This window comes from Sebastes umbrosus, chromosome 4 (genome assembly GCF_015220745.1).
Source record: "Sebastes umbrosus isolate fSebUmb1 chromosome 4, fSebUmb1.pri, whole genome shotgun sequence".
Taxonomy (NCBI): domain Eukaryota; kingdom Metazoa; phylum Chordata; class Actinopteri; order Perciformes; family Sebastidae; genus Sebastes; species Sebastes umbrosus.
This window is the reverse complement of record NC_051272.1, coordinates 11,339,433-11,354,554: the sequence shown is the minus strand read 5'-3', so window position 1 is coordinate 11,354,554 and position 15,122 is coordinate 11,339,433. Positions and strand designations below refer to the sequence as shown.

General features: G+C 42.6%; 1 protein-coding gene across 1 annotated transcript; it reads right to left on the bottom strand.

Annotated features, from left to right (window-relative positions):
• Positions 1–9,393: 9,393 nt before the first annotated feature.
• On the bottom strand, positions 9,394–11,615 carry rxfp3.3b (relaxin family peptide receptor 3.3b). The gene has a single exon (XM_037766378.1). It carries the CDS (start codon positions 11,322–11,324, stop codon positions 10,002–10,004), a length of 1,323 nt encoding a protein of 440 aa, XP_037622306.1. The 5' UTR covers positions 11,325–11,615; the 3' UTR covers positions 9,394–10,001.
• Positions 11,616–15,122: the final 3,507 nt, after the last annotated feature.

Sequence of the window (15,122 nt, the reverse complement as noted above, 5' to 3'; positions counted from 1 at the left end):
CGGATCGTTGCAGATCGCGAGTCGCTTGCTAAGCCAAAAAGTTTAGAAGCAAACAAACAAAACTCTGGTATTTTTTGACAACAGCCACTGCCGCCATTTTGGACTGAAACCGTTTATTATATTTATAATATTTAATTTTTCAACACAGGCCATTTCAAAGCAGCAGGGGGTCACGGCTCAGCAAAGGGTCAATTAAATAGAGAGGCAAAGTCCCGCCTCTTCCGGTATACCACCATGGGATCTTATTTCAGAAAAAATATGAACAGTAATAAACGGACAGACACAAATATGTTTTTGATCCCGTTTGAATTGCCTTCACCTCTCTATGGTGTTTTGAAACATTTAACTTCAATATTATTGCACGTTTAATAGGCGCTCATTAGAGGATATATAATTTCACCATCTTCAGGCCTGTCAGTGTTCATAAGACGCAAAATCCCTGCAGAGTTTTATCTCCTCTGTCTGCATGATGACATATTTGCTCTGCAAACACAGTTTGGAACATTTTATGGAGGGGAAGATTCATTTCAGTGTAAAGCAGCCTGTCATTTCCTGTTAGTGAAGCTTCACGCGTGGAAAATCCATCAGCCGGGTTTTTGACTCGGCTGCAGCGAGGACACAAAACACTGGAAGCTTCCTCTTGTAATTCACATCTCTTCTTATGTAACCTATCAGGGAGAACGTGGATTATTATGAAGCTGCTGCTCTGTCAGAAGTTTCTGCTTTGAATCTGTTTGGATGTTTAAATTTTACTCTCCTCTCTAGTCTTTTCTTTCTGTGAGCCCTGAGGAGGACTTTATTATTATTATTATTATTCACAATGAATCACATAGTTTTATGAATAATAACTGCAAATAGTCACCTCAGGGCTTCATGTTGAATTTTGACCTCGTTAATGCAGATTAAGAGACACTTCACCCATAAAGTGAGTTCATCCAGACGGGACTGAGCCAGACTATTCGCTGCATTGGTCACTGCAGGGCACACTTTAGTCAAATCATGTGGATTTACTCACCGAGTCAAATATGATATATTGTTGATATTATTGGAACATCTGAGTTAAAGTAAACCACACAACAGAAACACAAGTGTTGCTGCTTTTTATCTTTCAATACAAGAAATTATAATATTTCAACACAGTCTCATGGCAGTTTGTGAAATTTAATCTAAATTTATTTCTTTCGTGTACATAGACATGAATTTCCCTTTTCTTTTGTGAACATCAGCACGACTTTCAACAACACATTTTTTGTGCATTTTTCTACGAATGTCCAGCAATGTCCACTCCGATCTTTTCAAAATAAAACTACTTAGTTAGGTTTAGGAAAAGATCAACTTGGTTAGGATTAGGAATAGATTGACTTGGTTAGGTTTAGGCAACAAACTACTTAGTTAGGTTTAGGAGAAGATCAACTTGGTTAGGATTAGGAATAGATTGACTTGGTTAGGTTTAGGCAACAAACTACTTAGTTAGGTTTAGGAGAAGATCGACTTGGTTAGGATTAGGAATAGATTGACTTGGTTAGGTTTAGGCAACAAACTACTTAGTTAGGTTTAGGAAAATATTGGCTTGGTTAGGTTTAGGCAACAAACTACTTAGTTTGGAAAAGAAGGAAAAGATGGTGGTTTGGATTTAAATATCTCCAGAAGTGCTGTAACTTAAGTACAGAAGTTACGTTACAAATAAATCAACTTTGACTTCTGATTTCGCAGGGGACATGAGCAGCGGTCTCCTGGTGAAAGTCAGGTGCTTTTTGACCCACCCATCCATCCCGACCTCCTCCTTATGTGGCGTTCGCCGCTCTTTATACTTCCTGTTAAGAAAAATATACGCTGACTTACAGACGTCTCTTTCCCAATGTAAGTCTATGGGAAAAAGTCTTTTTTTGGGTCCAATGGCATCACGTGATGGACACGAAAATTGAAATCAACGGCGGGCGCTCTTCCTGAGGGCTTGGCTCGGAGCAGCAGCCTGTGAGGGAAAGCGTTCGTCCAATCAGATGCCGAGTGCCTTGTGTCTAGACTGGGTCATGCGTCATTAACGCGTCATATCTTGTCAAAATCCACTCGCCGAAATTGAGCCAATCGCAACACACAACCCAGTTACACTGCGCATGTTTTATACCCCATACCCCAACACCCGTGTCCGTCCGTGTTCCAGCCTCCTTCAATAAGCCTTGTGGGAAGCGAGGCAATCCCCCACGATAAAAACGCCCCTGTGGACATGTATCATTACTCTTACCGTAGCATTTATACGTGGATGTGTTTTCATTGTAGTCAGTACAGGATACACGGCGTACAAATGACACACAGAAATCAAGAAAAGCGTACTTGTTGCACTTTAAACCCCTTGCGCATTTATGTGGCATTTATTCGCCTCTTCGAGTGAGTGGGCTAGATGATGGACAGTTATGGTGGCCCACAGGGTAAATGATGTGAGGTCTTTATTGCCATATTGTGAATGTAGAAATGCATCAGGAGCCTCCCCATTGGAGTAAAAGAGGGTGGTTGTTCTGCCTCAGTGTGTCACATCACATCATTACTCGCACTCGGTCGGCCCGCTGGCTCGGCAGTAATCACCATCCTCTTACATGAAACCTTGTTAGTCAGCTGAAATTACGAGGCGACGCCCCGGAGGTCCGACCATGATGCAGCCGCTATTTATCGGAGTTCATGACCTGAGTGTGTGCAGAGGAAATAAACACTGAGTGTGTTATTATTACTGCTGGGAGAGATTTAACCACACAAATACTGTCACTGCAAACACACACCATCCTCTGGCTCTGTGTGCAAACTACTAATGATTACTCTCTTTCATCTGCAGATAATGACAGCATGTTTACTTGCTTTTTAACCAAATTATTCAAAGATAATGATGTAATTATGAGGTAATCTTAATACCTCAATTATTGAACTTCAAACTTTTTTTTAAGATGAAAACAAATCTCATTATCTGGAGATAAACTTCGTGGCTTCAAGCTGTCAGAGAGAGAGAGGCATCACACGGCAACAGAGAATAAATTAACCACTCACATTGTTTGTTATCTTGAGATAATGAGATGAAGCTGATTATTAAATTGTAATCACAAGATAACAGTTTGACATGTTGAGATCATTTTTTGTCTCAATTGTTATCTTGGAAGCTCCACAAACACGTTTTGTTATCAGGAACAAGAAATTAGATAATTAAGTTCAAACTAAATGGTTTGTTATCTCGAGATGACAAGATAATGAAAACAAAATTTCTTTTATTACAGGACAATTGTGATTATTCAGGCTGGCGTTGGTGGTAGTGAAGGGAAAGGAGAGTTGAGGAGATGTGTTGGTGCAGGTCTATCTGGAGAGTAGAGAGTAGGAGCTAGTGGAGGCCAGCAGGAAAACAAACTGGTAACAAACACTAGCTGGAGCCGGAAGCATGGCACATTGACAAACCATGAATGGACACTATCCAGCAGAGACTGGTTGGTAGAGCCGGGTTTTAAAGAAGAGAAGCGGAGCTGGTTTGATTGCTGTGCAGGTGTGCTGATTGCAGATTATGACCAGGTGCGTTGTGAGAAAGAGAGCGAGGACAAGAGGAGGCGGACAACAAGCAAACAGACAAAACCAAAACACACCGAGAATACATCACCCTTACTAAAAAATAATAAAAACTCACTCCACATAACAACAACCATAACAAGATGAATGTATTCCAACTAGGGCTGTCAAAAATGTCAAAATGTACCTCAAAGGCAGATTTGTCAAGTATTTAATACTCTTATCAACATGGGAGTGGACAAATATGCTGCTTTATGCAAATATATGTATATATTTATTATTGGAAATTAATTAACAACACAAAACAATGACAAATATTGTCCAGAAACCCTCACAGGTACTGCATTTAGCATAAAACAATATGCTCAAATCATAACATGGTAAACTGCAGCCCAACAGGCAACAACAGCTGTCAGTGTGTCAGTGTGCTGACTTGACTATGACTTGCCCCAAACTGCATGTGATTATCATAAAGTGGTAATGTCTGTAAAGGGGAGACTCGTGGGTACCCATAGAACCCATTTTCATTCACATATCTGGAGATCAGAGGTCAAGGGACCCCTTTGAAAATGGCCATGAAATGGCCTTTTTTCCTCGCCAAAATTTAGTGTAAGTTTGGAGCGTTATTTAGCCTCCTTCTCGACAAGCTAGTATGACATGGATTGGATTCATTAGGTTTTCTAGTCTCATGTGATACCAGTATCTTCACTCTAGCTTTAAAACTGAGCCCACTACAACTTAAAAATTGCAAGTTACGTTAATGTGTTAAAGAAATTAGTGGCATTAAAACAAATTTGTGTTAACGTGTTATTATCATGTTAACTTTGACAGCCCTTAAAAATAAGTCAACGTTACTTTGACCCATCCACCTCCCCTCCCTCCGCCCTGAACGGACTCTCTCGCTACATCACTTGCTCCGACCGTCTATTCATGCCGTGGGTGGGTTCACATTTGAGTTAGTTGAAAGCCCGGTTTGTCACTGTTGCTATAAAGGGTGCCTACGTGCGTCAGTTTTCGATGCTCAGGGGCGCTGACCAAACGGCGGTATTTGACGAGTTGGGAGTGAGAACAGGTTGCTAAATGCATCAGTTTTGATGTGTGAGGTGATGGCGTTGTAGTAAATGTAATTATGACAGAAGTAAGTGGACTGTAACTCTACCGGAGACGTGTGTTAAACCTGAAAACATTTACACTGAGAGCACCGCTGACCTCATTAAACCACTGCACTATGTGCGTGTGTGTGCGTGTGTGATAATGGCGGCTGTATTTTCACAGACCACTAGTTTCCTTACTGCAGCAGCAGCAGCTTTATGTGATGAAAGCTTCATGGAGGCTCGTATACGGAGGAGCAAAGTCCACCTCAGTGTTTATAGGCTGGACTGTCTTCTGTCTTTACGTAACGAGCTGCTGCTCTTTGTCCTCCTGCTTTTATTCATCTACTCTTGGTTTATCTTCTTTTATATGAAGCCCTAATAAACATTATACATGTTCCTGCTGCTCACTGGTGCTTTAATCCAAAGACTTTTCACCAGTAATTTTACCTGATTAAGGTTCAATTCTACCAGCAGAAGTTATTCAGAAGTCTCAACCTCGAGTCAAACGGTCACACGTTATTTTATCTCAGCAGATCTGCAGAAAATGACTCTGCAGCCTATTAATTTGCATTTCTACCACAAAGCTTCACGTGAAATTTGTACAAATTGTACTTTTTCAGTTAAAGGCAGGGTTGGTAAAGATTGTGGAATTGTTTTTGTTATTTTAGTTGAAATTCTCATTACATCCTGAAAGCAGTCAATAAATCAAATGCTCTCACAACCCCCTCCCCCACCCCCCCAAAAAAAACAGACAAAGTCGCAGGACTGTAACAAACCCGTCCAATCATTTCAACAGTCTCACAGCAGTTTGTGAAATAGTCACAAAGTTTATTTGATTCGTGTTCATAGAGAATTTTTTTTTTTTTCATGCAGCTCAGCACGACTTTCAACAATGTACTTTTTGTGCTTTTTCCTACGAATGTCAGGCAACCCATAATGCATGAGTCAATTTCCGCTCCAGTCTTTTCAAAATAAAACTACTTAGTTAGGTTTAGGAAAGGTTGGTGTTTTGGGTTAAAATAACACCAGAAGTGCTGTAACTTAGGTACGGATGTTACGTTACAAATAAATCAACGTTGACTTCTGGTTTCACACGGGACATGAACAGCGATCTCCTGGTGAAAGTCTGGTGTTTTTAGACCCACCCATCCACCCCGACCTCCTCCCTTCACAGCATTTGCCGCTCTTTATACTTCCTGGTTCACAATTACGTGGATTACATACGAATTGATTTCGTGCTGATCATCACGAAAAAAAAATTAAATTTGTGTCTATGTACACGAATCAATAGATTATGTTTCGTGACTATTTGACGAACTGCTGTGCGACCGGACTGATCATTTCATTCGGCCCGACCCGGCTGGGTTTTTAGGTTGGATCTTTTAAAGAAATCTAGTCTACTCTTGCTAGTTTCTCAAGATCACCCACCCTGCCTTTAAGAAAGCAAAATTGACAGTTTTACTTATAAAAGTATAATTATCATACAAAATCATTTTACAATACACAATCATTTCTTTTAGAAAACCAGAACATTTCTGTGAGAACATTATTATTACTATTATTATTATACATTATTATTTTAAATATATGAAGGCTCATGATATGAAAAATGTTCTGCAAAGTAATTTAGGGAAAAGTGGATTTTTGGCATGAACGTGAGGATCAGACCTATTTATACTGAGGTCTGATTGATTTCTGTGCTGCAACATGCTGCTGTGACCGGACATGCTGCTGTGACCGGACATGCTGCTGTGACCGGACATGCTGCTGTGACCGGACAGATCCAACCAGAGTGCTTTTAAAAAAACTCATTAATAATGAATCCACTCATAACAGTCCCGAGAGTTATTTTCTCTTCATTTCCTTCAACAGATCTGGAGAAAATGACCCATCTGCAGCCCGCAAACATTTCCACCGTTGAGCTCGTCTCAGGGGAAATCTGTGCTTATTTGTACAAATTGTACATTTGCGTTTCAGTTACGGAAGCAAAGTCATGAGCAGCCTCACCCCAGTCAGCTTCACATAAATATGAACCAAAACTGAGAACAAAGAAGCAGCATTTTCTGCTATTTAGATAAAAGTAGAATTATCATACAAAACGATCATTTATTTTAGAAAACCACAAATTTCTGTGAGAACATTTAATAATTCGTTATTGTGTCTTTAAATATATCAAGGCTCATGACATGAAAACATAATTTACTATGCAAAGTAACTAGGGAAAAGTGAATTTTTGCCATGAACGTGAGGACCAGACCTATTTATACTGAGGCCTGATTGATTTCTATACTGCAACAAGCTGACCGGACAGACCCAACCAGAGCGCATTAAAAAAAAAATGTGATTCCAGTAGAAGTTAATAGGGCAGATGAGTTATTTTCTCTTCATGTCTTTCAACAGATCTGGAGAAAATGACCCATCTGCAGCCCGCAAACATTTCCACCGTTGAGCTCGTCTCAGGGGAAATCTGTGCTTATTAGTACAAATTGTACATTTGCGTTTCAGTTAAGGAAGCAAAATCATGAGCAGCCTCACCCCAGCTAGTTTCACATAAATGTTACAACCTAGAATATGAACCAAAGATGAAAACTATTGGACAACATTTTTGTGCTATTTAGATGAAAATACAAATGTGGTCATTATAATCCATGTTAGAAAAAAATACATGAGAACATGTAACTATTCATTATTTAGCTTTTAGATATATTATGGTTCATGATAGGAAAAATGTGACACAAAAAATGTAATTTATAGTTAAAAGTGAGTTTTTGGTACAAACTGAGAAAAAGGCAGCGTTTTCTGTACTAATCAGATGAAAACACATATGTAGTAATAAAAAATAGAGTCATAACTTTTCACACATTTCATGTTTGTTTTAGAGCTGAAATGATCTATTTTCACACTTGATTAATTATTAAATTAAGTCATTTTTTTCAAGCAAAAATACCAAACATTTACTGAATCCAGCTTCTGAAATGCTTTTGTTTGTCTTATTTGATAGAAATCTGAATATTTTGGGGGGGTTTGGTCTGAAACAAATTATCAATTTGAAGTCATATATTTCGGTTTTAGGAAATTCTAACAAAAAGTTTCACAATTTTTGGACCAAACGATGAATCAAGAAAATAAACAGCAGGTTAATTGAACATAAGTGTCAGTTTCTACTTATATTAATGCTCGTGATATGAAAAATGTATGTAATGTTTTCCAATTATTTAACTTAGTTAAAAGTGAATTTTGGGGTATTAACATCAATATTTATAGCCCTGGGCCGTGATTGGTTGACAGTGGCAGCTCAAATCAGAATGAAATGCTGCTAACTGGACTGACTGGACAGATTTGGATGAGCCAACCAGACTGGAGGAACTCAGCTGTGACGCATGGCAGAAGAAAATGTTTCAGAAAATATAAACTCAACCTCTCAAACAGAGTTTAACCTTTAAAATGTCTCAAATAAACATCTCTGATCTTTAAAGAAAACAGAAGACGTTTATGTTTCCTTTAAGTGGTCTGCTGCCAACAGAAACGCGTAAACATTTATCTTCATCTTCTCAAATAAAAGTCACCCCTGTTAGGCGTCTCAGATACAGACTGCAGCTCTGAGGCTGCTGGCATGTAAACACTGGAGACTGGACCCTGAAGGCATCACAGCCTGCTGCCCTGCTTGTCACATCTCAACAGAGACCTTAAACAGCAACAAACCCTGAATCAATGTCAACACCAATTAAATGTTTTATTCTCCAAACATCGTTTTTTAAGGTTGCAAAGGCAGTTTCTTCAAATACATTCACTGACTCAAGCTCGAACATTTTACACAACAGCCACAACAAACTATAATATTCCACAGAATGATGTTTGAGGCAGCTGAGTCCTCCCTGCAGCACAGTGACCAGAGATTCCTCTGCTGGGAACATAAAGTCTGCACAGAGAGAACTTTAGAGAACGAAGCAGCATTGGATGAGACACTGAGCCTAAAAAAAACAAAGAGTCAGCATCCCAAAACCCCCAAAACAACATCCCAGTTGGACTCAGAGCAGTCAGCTGAAGCAGAAACGCAGCTGGATGCCTTTACGCACAGGTGCGCAATTTACGCACGACTGTTATTTCTCTCCATTGATGTTTGTCACCTTTAGATTGTGATTAAAATATATACAATCCCTTTGATGCAAAGTCAAAAAAGCATCTAATACGCCACGTATAGCGGTGTCCGGTCCTTTAGTGGTTTATTATTGGATTTGGCACAATCGGAACAGGAGCCCAAATCAAGAACCTGTAGTGTTTCGTTTAAAGAGGTAACAACTCCAGCAACACGAGATTTTCTTTCTATCTATCAGTTTAAAGGTCCCATATTGTAAAAAGTGAGATTTTCAGGTCTTTTACATTATAAAAAAGGTTTAAGTGCTTTATAAATACTGTTAAACTATCAAAACGCTCGATATTCGGAGAAATACCCACAGCCCAGTATTCAGAAATTGTGCGTTTGAAACAAGCCGTTAGGATTTCTGTCCATTTGTGATGTCACAAATATACAATATTTAGACCATTACACGGTTTTAAACGTAAACATTCCAAATGTGTCCCAGTTTATTTCCTGGTTGCAGTGTATGTTAATGACATCAGCTGACAAGAAGTAAACATGGACCCAAACTGATGCCTAACTAGGCAATTCTGTTGCAATTCCGTTGAAATGCAGTAAAACGGAGCGTTTCAGACAGAGCATGAATACAGGTGTATTCAGACAGACAGTATGAGGAAAATAAAGTTTTTTTTAACATTACAGCACGTAAACATCTTCTAGTAGAAACACAAAATACAAGTATGAACCTGAAAATGAGCACGATATGGGACCTTTAAAGTGTGGTTTTACTTCTGCAGCGCGCCAGTGTCGCACTGGTTCGTTAAAACAGAGAGTCTGCATCCTAAAACCCCCAAAACAACATCCCAGTCGGACTGAAACGCAGCTGGATGCCTTTACGCACAGGTGCGCAATTTACGCACGATTGTTATTTCTCTCCTTTGATGTTTGTCACCTTTAGATTGTGATTAAAATATATACAATCCCTTTGATGCAAAGTCAAAAAAGCATCTAATACGCCACGTATAGCGGTGTCCGGTCCTTTAGTGGTTTATTATTGGATTTGGCACAATCGGAACAGAAGCCCAAATCACGAACCTGTAGTGTTTCGTTTAAAGAGGTAACAACTCCAGCAACACGAGATTTTCTTACATTATAAAGAAGGTTTAAGTGCTATATAAATACTGTTAAAGGTGCGTAAATTGCGCACCTATGCGTAAAGGCTGCGTTTCAGTCCAACTGGGATGTTGTTTTGGAGGTTTGGGGATGCAGACTCTCTGTTTTAAAGTCTGGTTTTACTTCTGCAGCGCGTCCGTGTCGCACTGGTCCGTTAAAACAGAGAGTCTGCAGGTGTCCGTCTCCACGTTGTTCAGCGGGGTGACAACCTGCGTGTCGTTGTCCTGGTCCGGGTCCTCCAGCTCCATCTCCTCTGCTCTCACGGTCCCGGAGAACGGCCTTAGACCGTGACAGCTGGTAATCCCGGTGGTGGGCGAGGAGGAGGAAATCCTCCAGAACAGATCCTTCATCTTCTTGCGGAACTCGCGTCTCATGAGGCAGTAGAGCACCGGGTTCAGGCAGCTGTTGGTGTGCGCCAGACACACGGTCACCGGGTGCACGTACGTGTGCACCATGTAGTACGTCTTGTCCCAGTTGACCAGGTTGAACTTCACCAGGACGCCCCAGAAGGTGATGGCGTGGTTGGGCATCCAGCAGACGAAGAAGGAGAGCACCACGATGGTGACGGAGCGGGTCACCCTGGACCTCCTCCTCTTCCTCTGCTGCTGCTGCTGCTGCTTCACCTCGGTGTTGTTGTTCATGCTCCGCAGCCGGACGAAGCGCAGCAGCAGCAGGTAACACACGGTGACGGTCACCATGGGTACCACGAAGGCCACCAGGATCTTCTGGAGGTGGTAGAGAGCCAGCCACGACTGGCCGTCCGGGTCCGGGAAGCCCAGCAGACACAGCCTCTCTCCGGCCACAATCTTTACCGTGGAGAAGATAGCCGTGGGTAAAGAGGCCACCGTGGCGGAGACCCAGAGCCCGGCGATGACCCAGCGCACCGGGCAGCACACCCTCCGCCGGGTCCGGTCCTTCAGCGCCGAGGCCACCGACCAGTAGCGGGTGACGCTCATGGCGGTGAGGAAGAACACGCTGGCGTACATGTTCATCACCGTGACCGAGAGGGTGATCTTACACATGGCGTTTCCAAAGGGCCAGCTGAAGTCCAGAGCCGTGTCCACCGCCCAGAAGGGCAGCGTCAGCACGAACTGGAAGTCGGTGACGGCCAGGTGGAGGATGAACAGGTTGATGCTGCTGGAGGAGGAGGAGGAGCGGTTCTTCTTCCTCCGTCCGCCGCCGCAGCAGCGCGCCTTCATCAGGTAGAAGACCAGCAGGTTGCCGAGCAGCCCGGCGGCGCACACCACCGAGTACACGATGGAGATGAGGATCCGCAGCGCCGGGGAGCCGTCTGCCGGCACGTCGATGTCATCCAGGCTGCTGAAGAACCGGTCAGAGGAGGACCGGTTCCAGGAGGAGGTGGACGTGGTGGTGTTTTGGTTCCACAGCTCACTTTCCATCCTCTCCGGTAACGAACCCGACCGGAGTCCTGCAGCGCGCATCACCTGCTGCTGCGCTTCTGGAGAAAAGCTTCCAGGTGCGCAGCAGAGTTCCCAAAGCTCATGTTAACACCTCACAGGGACCAGGACCAGGATCGGGACCAGGACCAGGGCCAAGACAAGGAGCAGGAGCAGGAGGAGGAGCGGGAGCAGGAGGAGGACCAGGCACTCTGAACTGAACTCACCGGAGCTTCTTTCACTACCGCCGGTTACTGGTTCACTGATGTGCCTCGTGTGCGCGCAGCTCACTTTATGTTCTGCTGGTGCCCGAGGAGGCGCGTGCCCGATGGGGGACTGGCGTGTCACCCCCCCCCCGGTTGTCCCATAAAACTGCAGGCTGATAAGTCACCTGTTTTAATCTGTAAATCATTCAGCGTTTGTATAATAATATTATAGGAGACTCAAGCTGGTGTGTTCCAAAAAGACTCAAGCAGCATGAAGCGACCATTTGTCAAAGCAATGTAAATCTAACTTAAATCAAAGGGCCACTGATGCATCATGGGTATGATGTGGTTTACACAGGCAGAAGAGTCCATTGTCCATGCAACATGTGTGTGTCTCTGAGGATTTATTCATCCAAAAGCATGCAGACGAAGCACAAAGCACAAAAAAATAAATATACTTAAAGGGACTGTTTGTAACTTTTTACACGTATAAATCTACCGGGTCTGTGTCCCATGCGCACTCGCGTGTGGCTACGCTGTTCAGACGAGACTCCAACACAAACTACACGGAAGCACCAAAACCACAAAGTTATATCTAGTGAATCCCGTCTTGCAAAACAGTGTTGGCCGCGGTCGGAGGACGCGGGGGACACCGTAGCTTTGGTCTCCAGGGCCGGAGTCTCTGCTCCTCTGCCTGCTTGCATTCACTCACACACGCGTGTTCTCAGGCTCCACTCTTACGTGCATGCGCGCTCACTCCACACTGCAGAAGAGTTAGTTTAGCTCTGAGAATATCTAGTGAATGTACAGTGGATGTTTGTGCAGAAATAAATGCTGCAGCTCCTCCAGACCAACAGAGGTTTTCCGTGTCTTGTGAAGTGACGGGGCTCCGCAGAGAGAAACGTTATCGTCTCCGACCGGGTGCCGGTGTCTCCCCTGTTCTCTCCGGTCACGGTCGGGAGGCTGAAGCTGGAAAAGCCAACACTAGGATCAGCATTGATTCATGGAGAGACCTCCGTCTGGTCAGCTAACATTACTGCCAAGCAGCTGAAATATAGAGTGATATTGAGGTTTTAGCTGACGTGTGTCGCCTCGCTGTTTTGAGCGATGCTCGTTCATGTCTATGTAGAGCGAGCATGAGCACGAGCAACAAGACGCTGACTTTCGTTGACTTAACGGCCACAGGTGTCGCTGTTAACAAGCATTTCTGAAAGTTACAAACAGTCCCTTTAAAAGGAAAAATAATTAAACTAAATAAATAACAAGCAGGATCAAAAATCAAATCCAAATAAAGTAAACATCTAGAATAATAAATCAAACAATACTTCTTATTATTAGTAAAACAACAACTAAATACTAACAATTAAATAGCTCCTACACAGCATAAATGGAATTTAAGATAAAAAAACAACAACATTAGTTTTAACCCACAAAACAATTTAATTAAAGAGCGAATCAATGTGTTTTGAAATGAATAAATATTAGAAACTGTGTCACACCAGAGGCCTGTACTACGAAGCAGGATTTGTGGTTAGCAAGGTAACCTCAGGGTTTTCCGTCCTACGAAGGTGAATCACTTCGTACTGGGCTAGATCGCCATGGTAACCTGCTCCGGAGCAGGTTATGTTCCAGATAAGAGATCAAGTCGTATAAAAGCACCGCCGTCTGACCAATTAGAGCTCGGTGAGCAGATCGTATGATGATATTACACGAATACGAAGAAGTTACAGTTATAATCCAGACTGAAAACAACACAGTTTAAACTGACAGATGCAGAAAAGACAGCTGGATTACCTCTTTGAATTATGTTTTTATATTAATGTTTTTACTTGCTCCGTTTCACACCGCCTGAGACAGGATGCAGCTGAAAGAAGGTTGAAATAGTCACACACGCCGCAACTTTGTTAATGGGCATAAGTAGGTGTAATTCATTCATTCATTACATGTTGTAAAGCTATTTATATTTATACGACTACATCTGACTTTTGAGTATTCCGTTAAATTAATAAATCTGTTAATTTATGTATTCACATATCGGGAGTTTTTTCTTTTGCCAGCTGTTCTTCCTGCATTTGGCAACTTCAACTGTGTTAATTTTAGCCTGGATTAAGTGTTTAACTTCTTGGTATTTGTCTAATATAGTCAAGTCAAGTCAATTTGATTTCTATAGCACAAAATCACAAATCACAGATTTGCCTCAAGGGGCTTTATAGGGGGCTTCTATAGTTTGCTCTTCCTTTGTAAAATGTGCCGCTCTGCCTGTCTGTCTGCAGGTCTGTGGACTTGTCCATGTCTGTGATTGGTCAGATGCTACAAACACCGCCCTGTTCATGTGAACTTGCTCATAGCAAGATTGAGAAACCTCGGGTTGATTTACCGAGTTGATAACCAGCGCCGTAGGACCGCTCAGCGGGATCTCGTTTGTTAAGGTAAGTGAAGCCAGATAACGAGAAGATACCCTGGGTATGTTGAACTGGCTTCCTAGTACAGGCCTCTGGTTTCTACTGAAAATGATTTGTTGCATGTGTCAGTTCCTGCAAATGTTTTTTGGAGACTTGCACAGATCCCAGAACACCTAAACATGACAGACGCTTTTATGTTGCTGAAGGCACTCAGGTTTTGATTTTTTTGAACATCAGAGAGGCTGACGGATTCTAGAGTCCGAGAGTCCGAGCTGCCAAATAAAATCATGAAAATTTTAACTACCTGTTACTTTTTTTCAATGTTGTCATGAATAACGTGGTGTTGTAGATCTCCAGCATCTTTGTACAGATCTGCAGGTCTCCCATGGGTGTATAAAGAGAACTGGATACAGCGTTGGAAGCAGGGACCCGTTCATTCCTATGAGAGTTGCTCAGCAGAGCATGAAAACAAAATCAACTTCCACCTGGAAAAGTACCCAGATCTTCCGGCGATCTTCCACATCCATTGGGCCCATGGAACAGGCGCAGTAGCGTCCGCTCGGTCACATGGCTCGGTCACGGGGTCACGGGTTCACAGCCGTCATGTTTTCGTCACGGCTTGCTAACTCCGCCTCCCAACCCTCGCTCCAGCCTTGGTCTGGGTCTCATTCACATGAATGGGGAAAGGGAAATAACTCTGGATTCGGCTATCAATGCGTTTTACAACTTTTAGGACATAATTGTTTAAATAAGGGCTATTAGAGCGTTCGTACTGGGAAGTTGATTTAAAAGAAAGAAAAATTATCCGCTGAGTTACAGACGTCTCTTTCCAAATGTAAGTCTATGGAAAAAGGTATTTTTGGGCCCAATGGCATCACCCAAAAATACTTTTCCCATAGACTTACATTAGAAAAGAGACGTCTGTAACTTAGAGGATAATTTTTTTGAAGTAAATAAACTTACGAACACTCTAATAGTCCTTATTTAAATCATTAGATTTTTAAAGTTGTAAAACGCTCTAATAGCCGAATCCAGAGTTATTTCCCTTCCTCCGTTCATGTGAATGAGACCCAGACCGAGGCTGGAGCGCAAGTCATGACGACAGCGTGACGTTGGGGCCCCGTGACCAAGTCATGTGACCGAGAGGACGCTACTGCGCATGGTCCATGTGCCCAAGATCCGGGTACTTTTCCAGGTGGAAGTCGAGCCATTTTGTCTTCATGCGCCAATGAGCA

Excerpts from the sequence above, each read along its gene's own strand:
- rxfp3.3b (XM_037766378.1), bottom strand. The coding sequence starts at position 11,324 with ATGCGCGCTGCAGGACTCCGGTCGGGTTCGTTACCGGAGAGGATGGAA.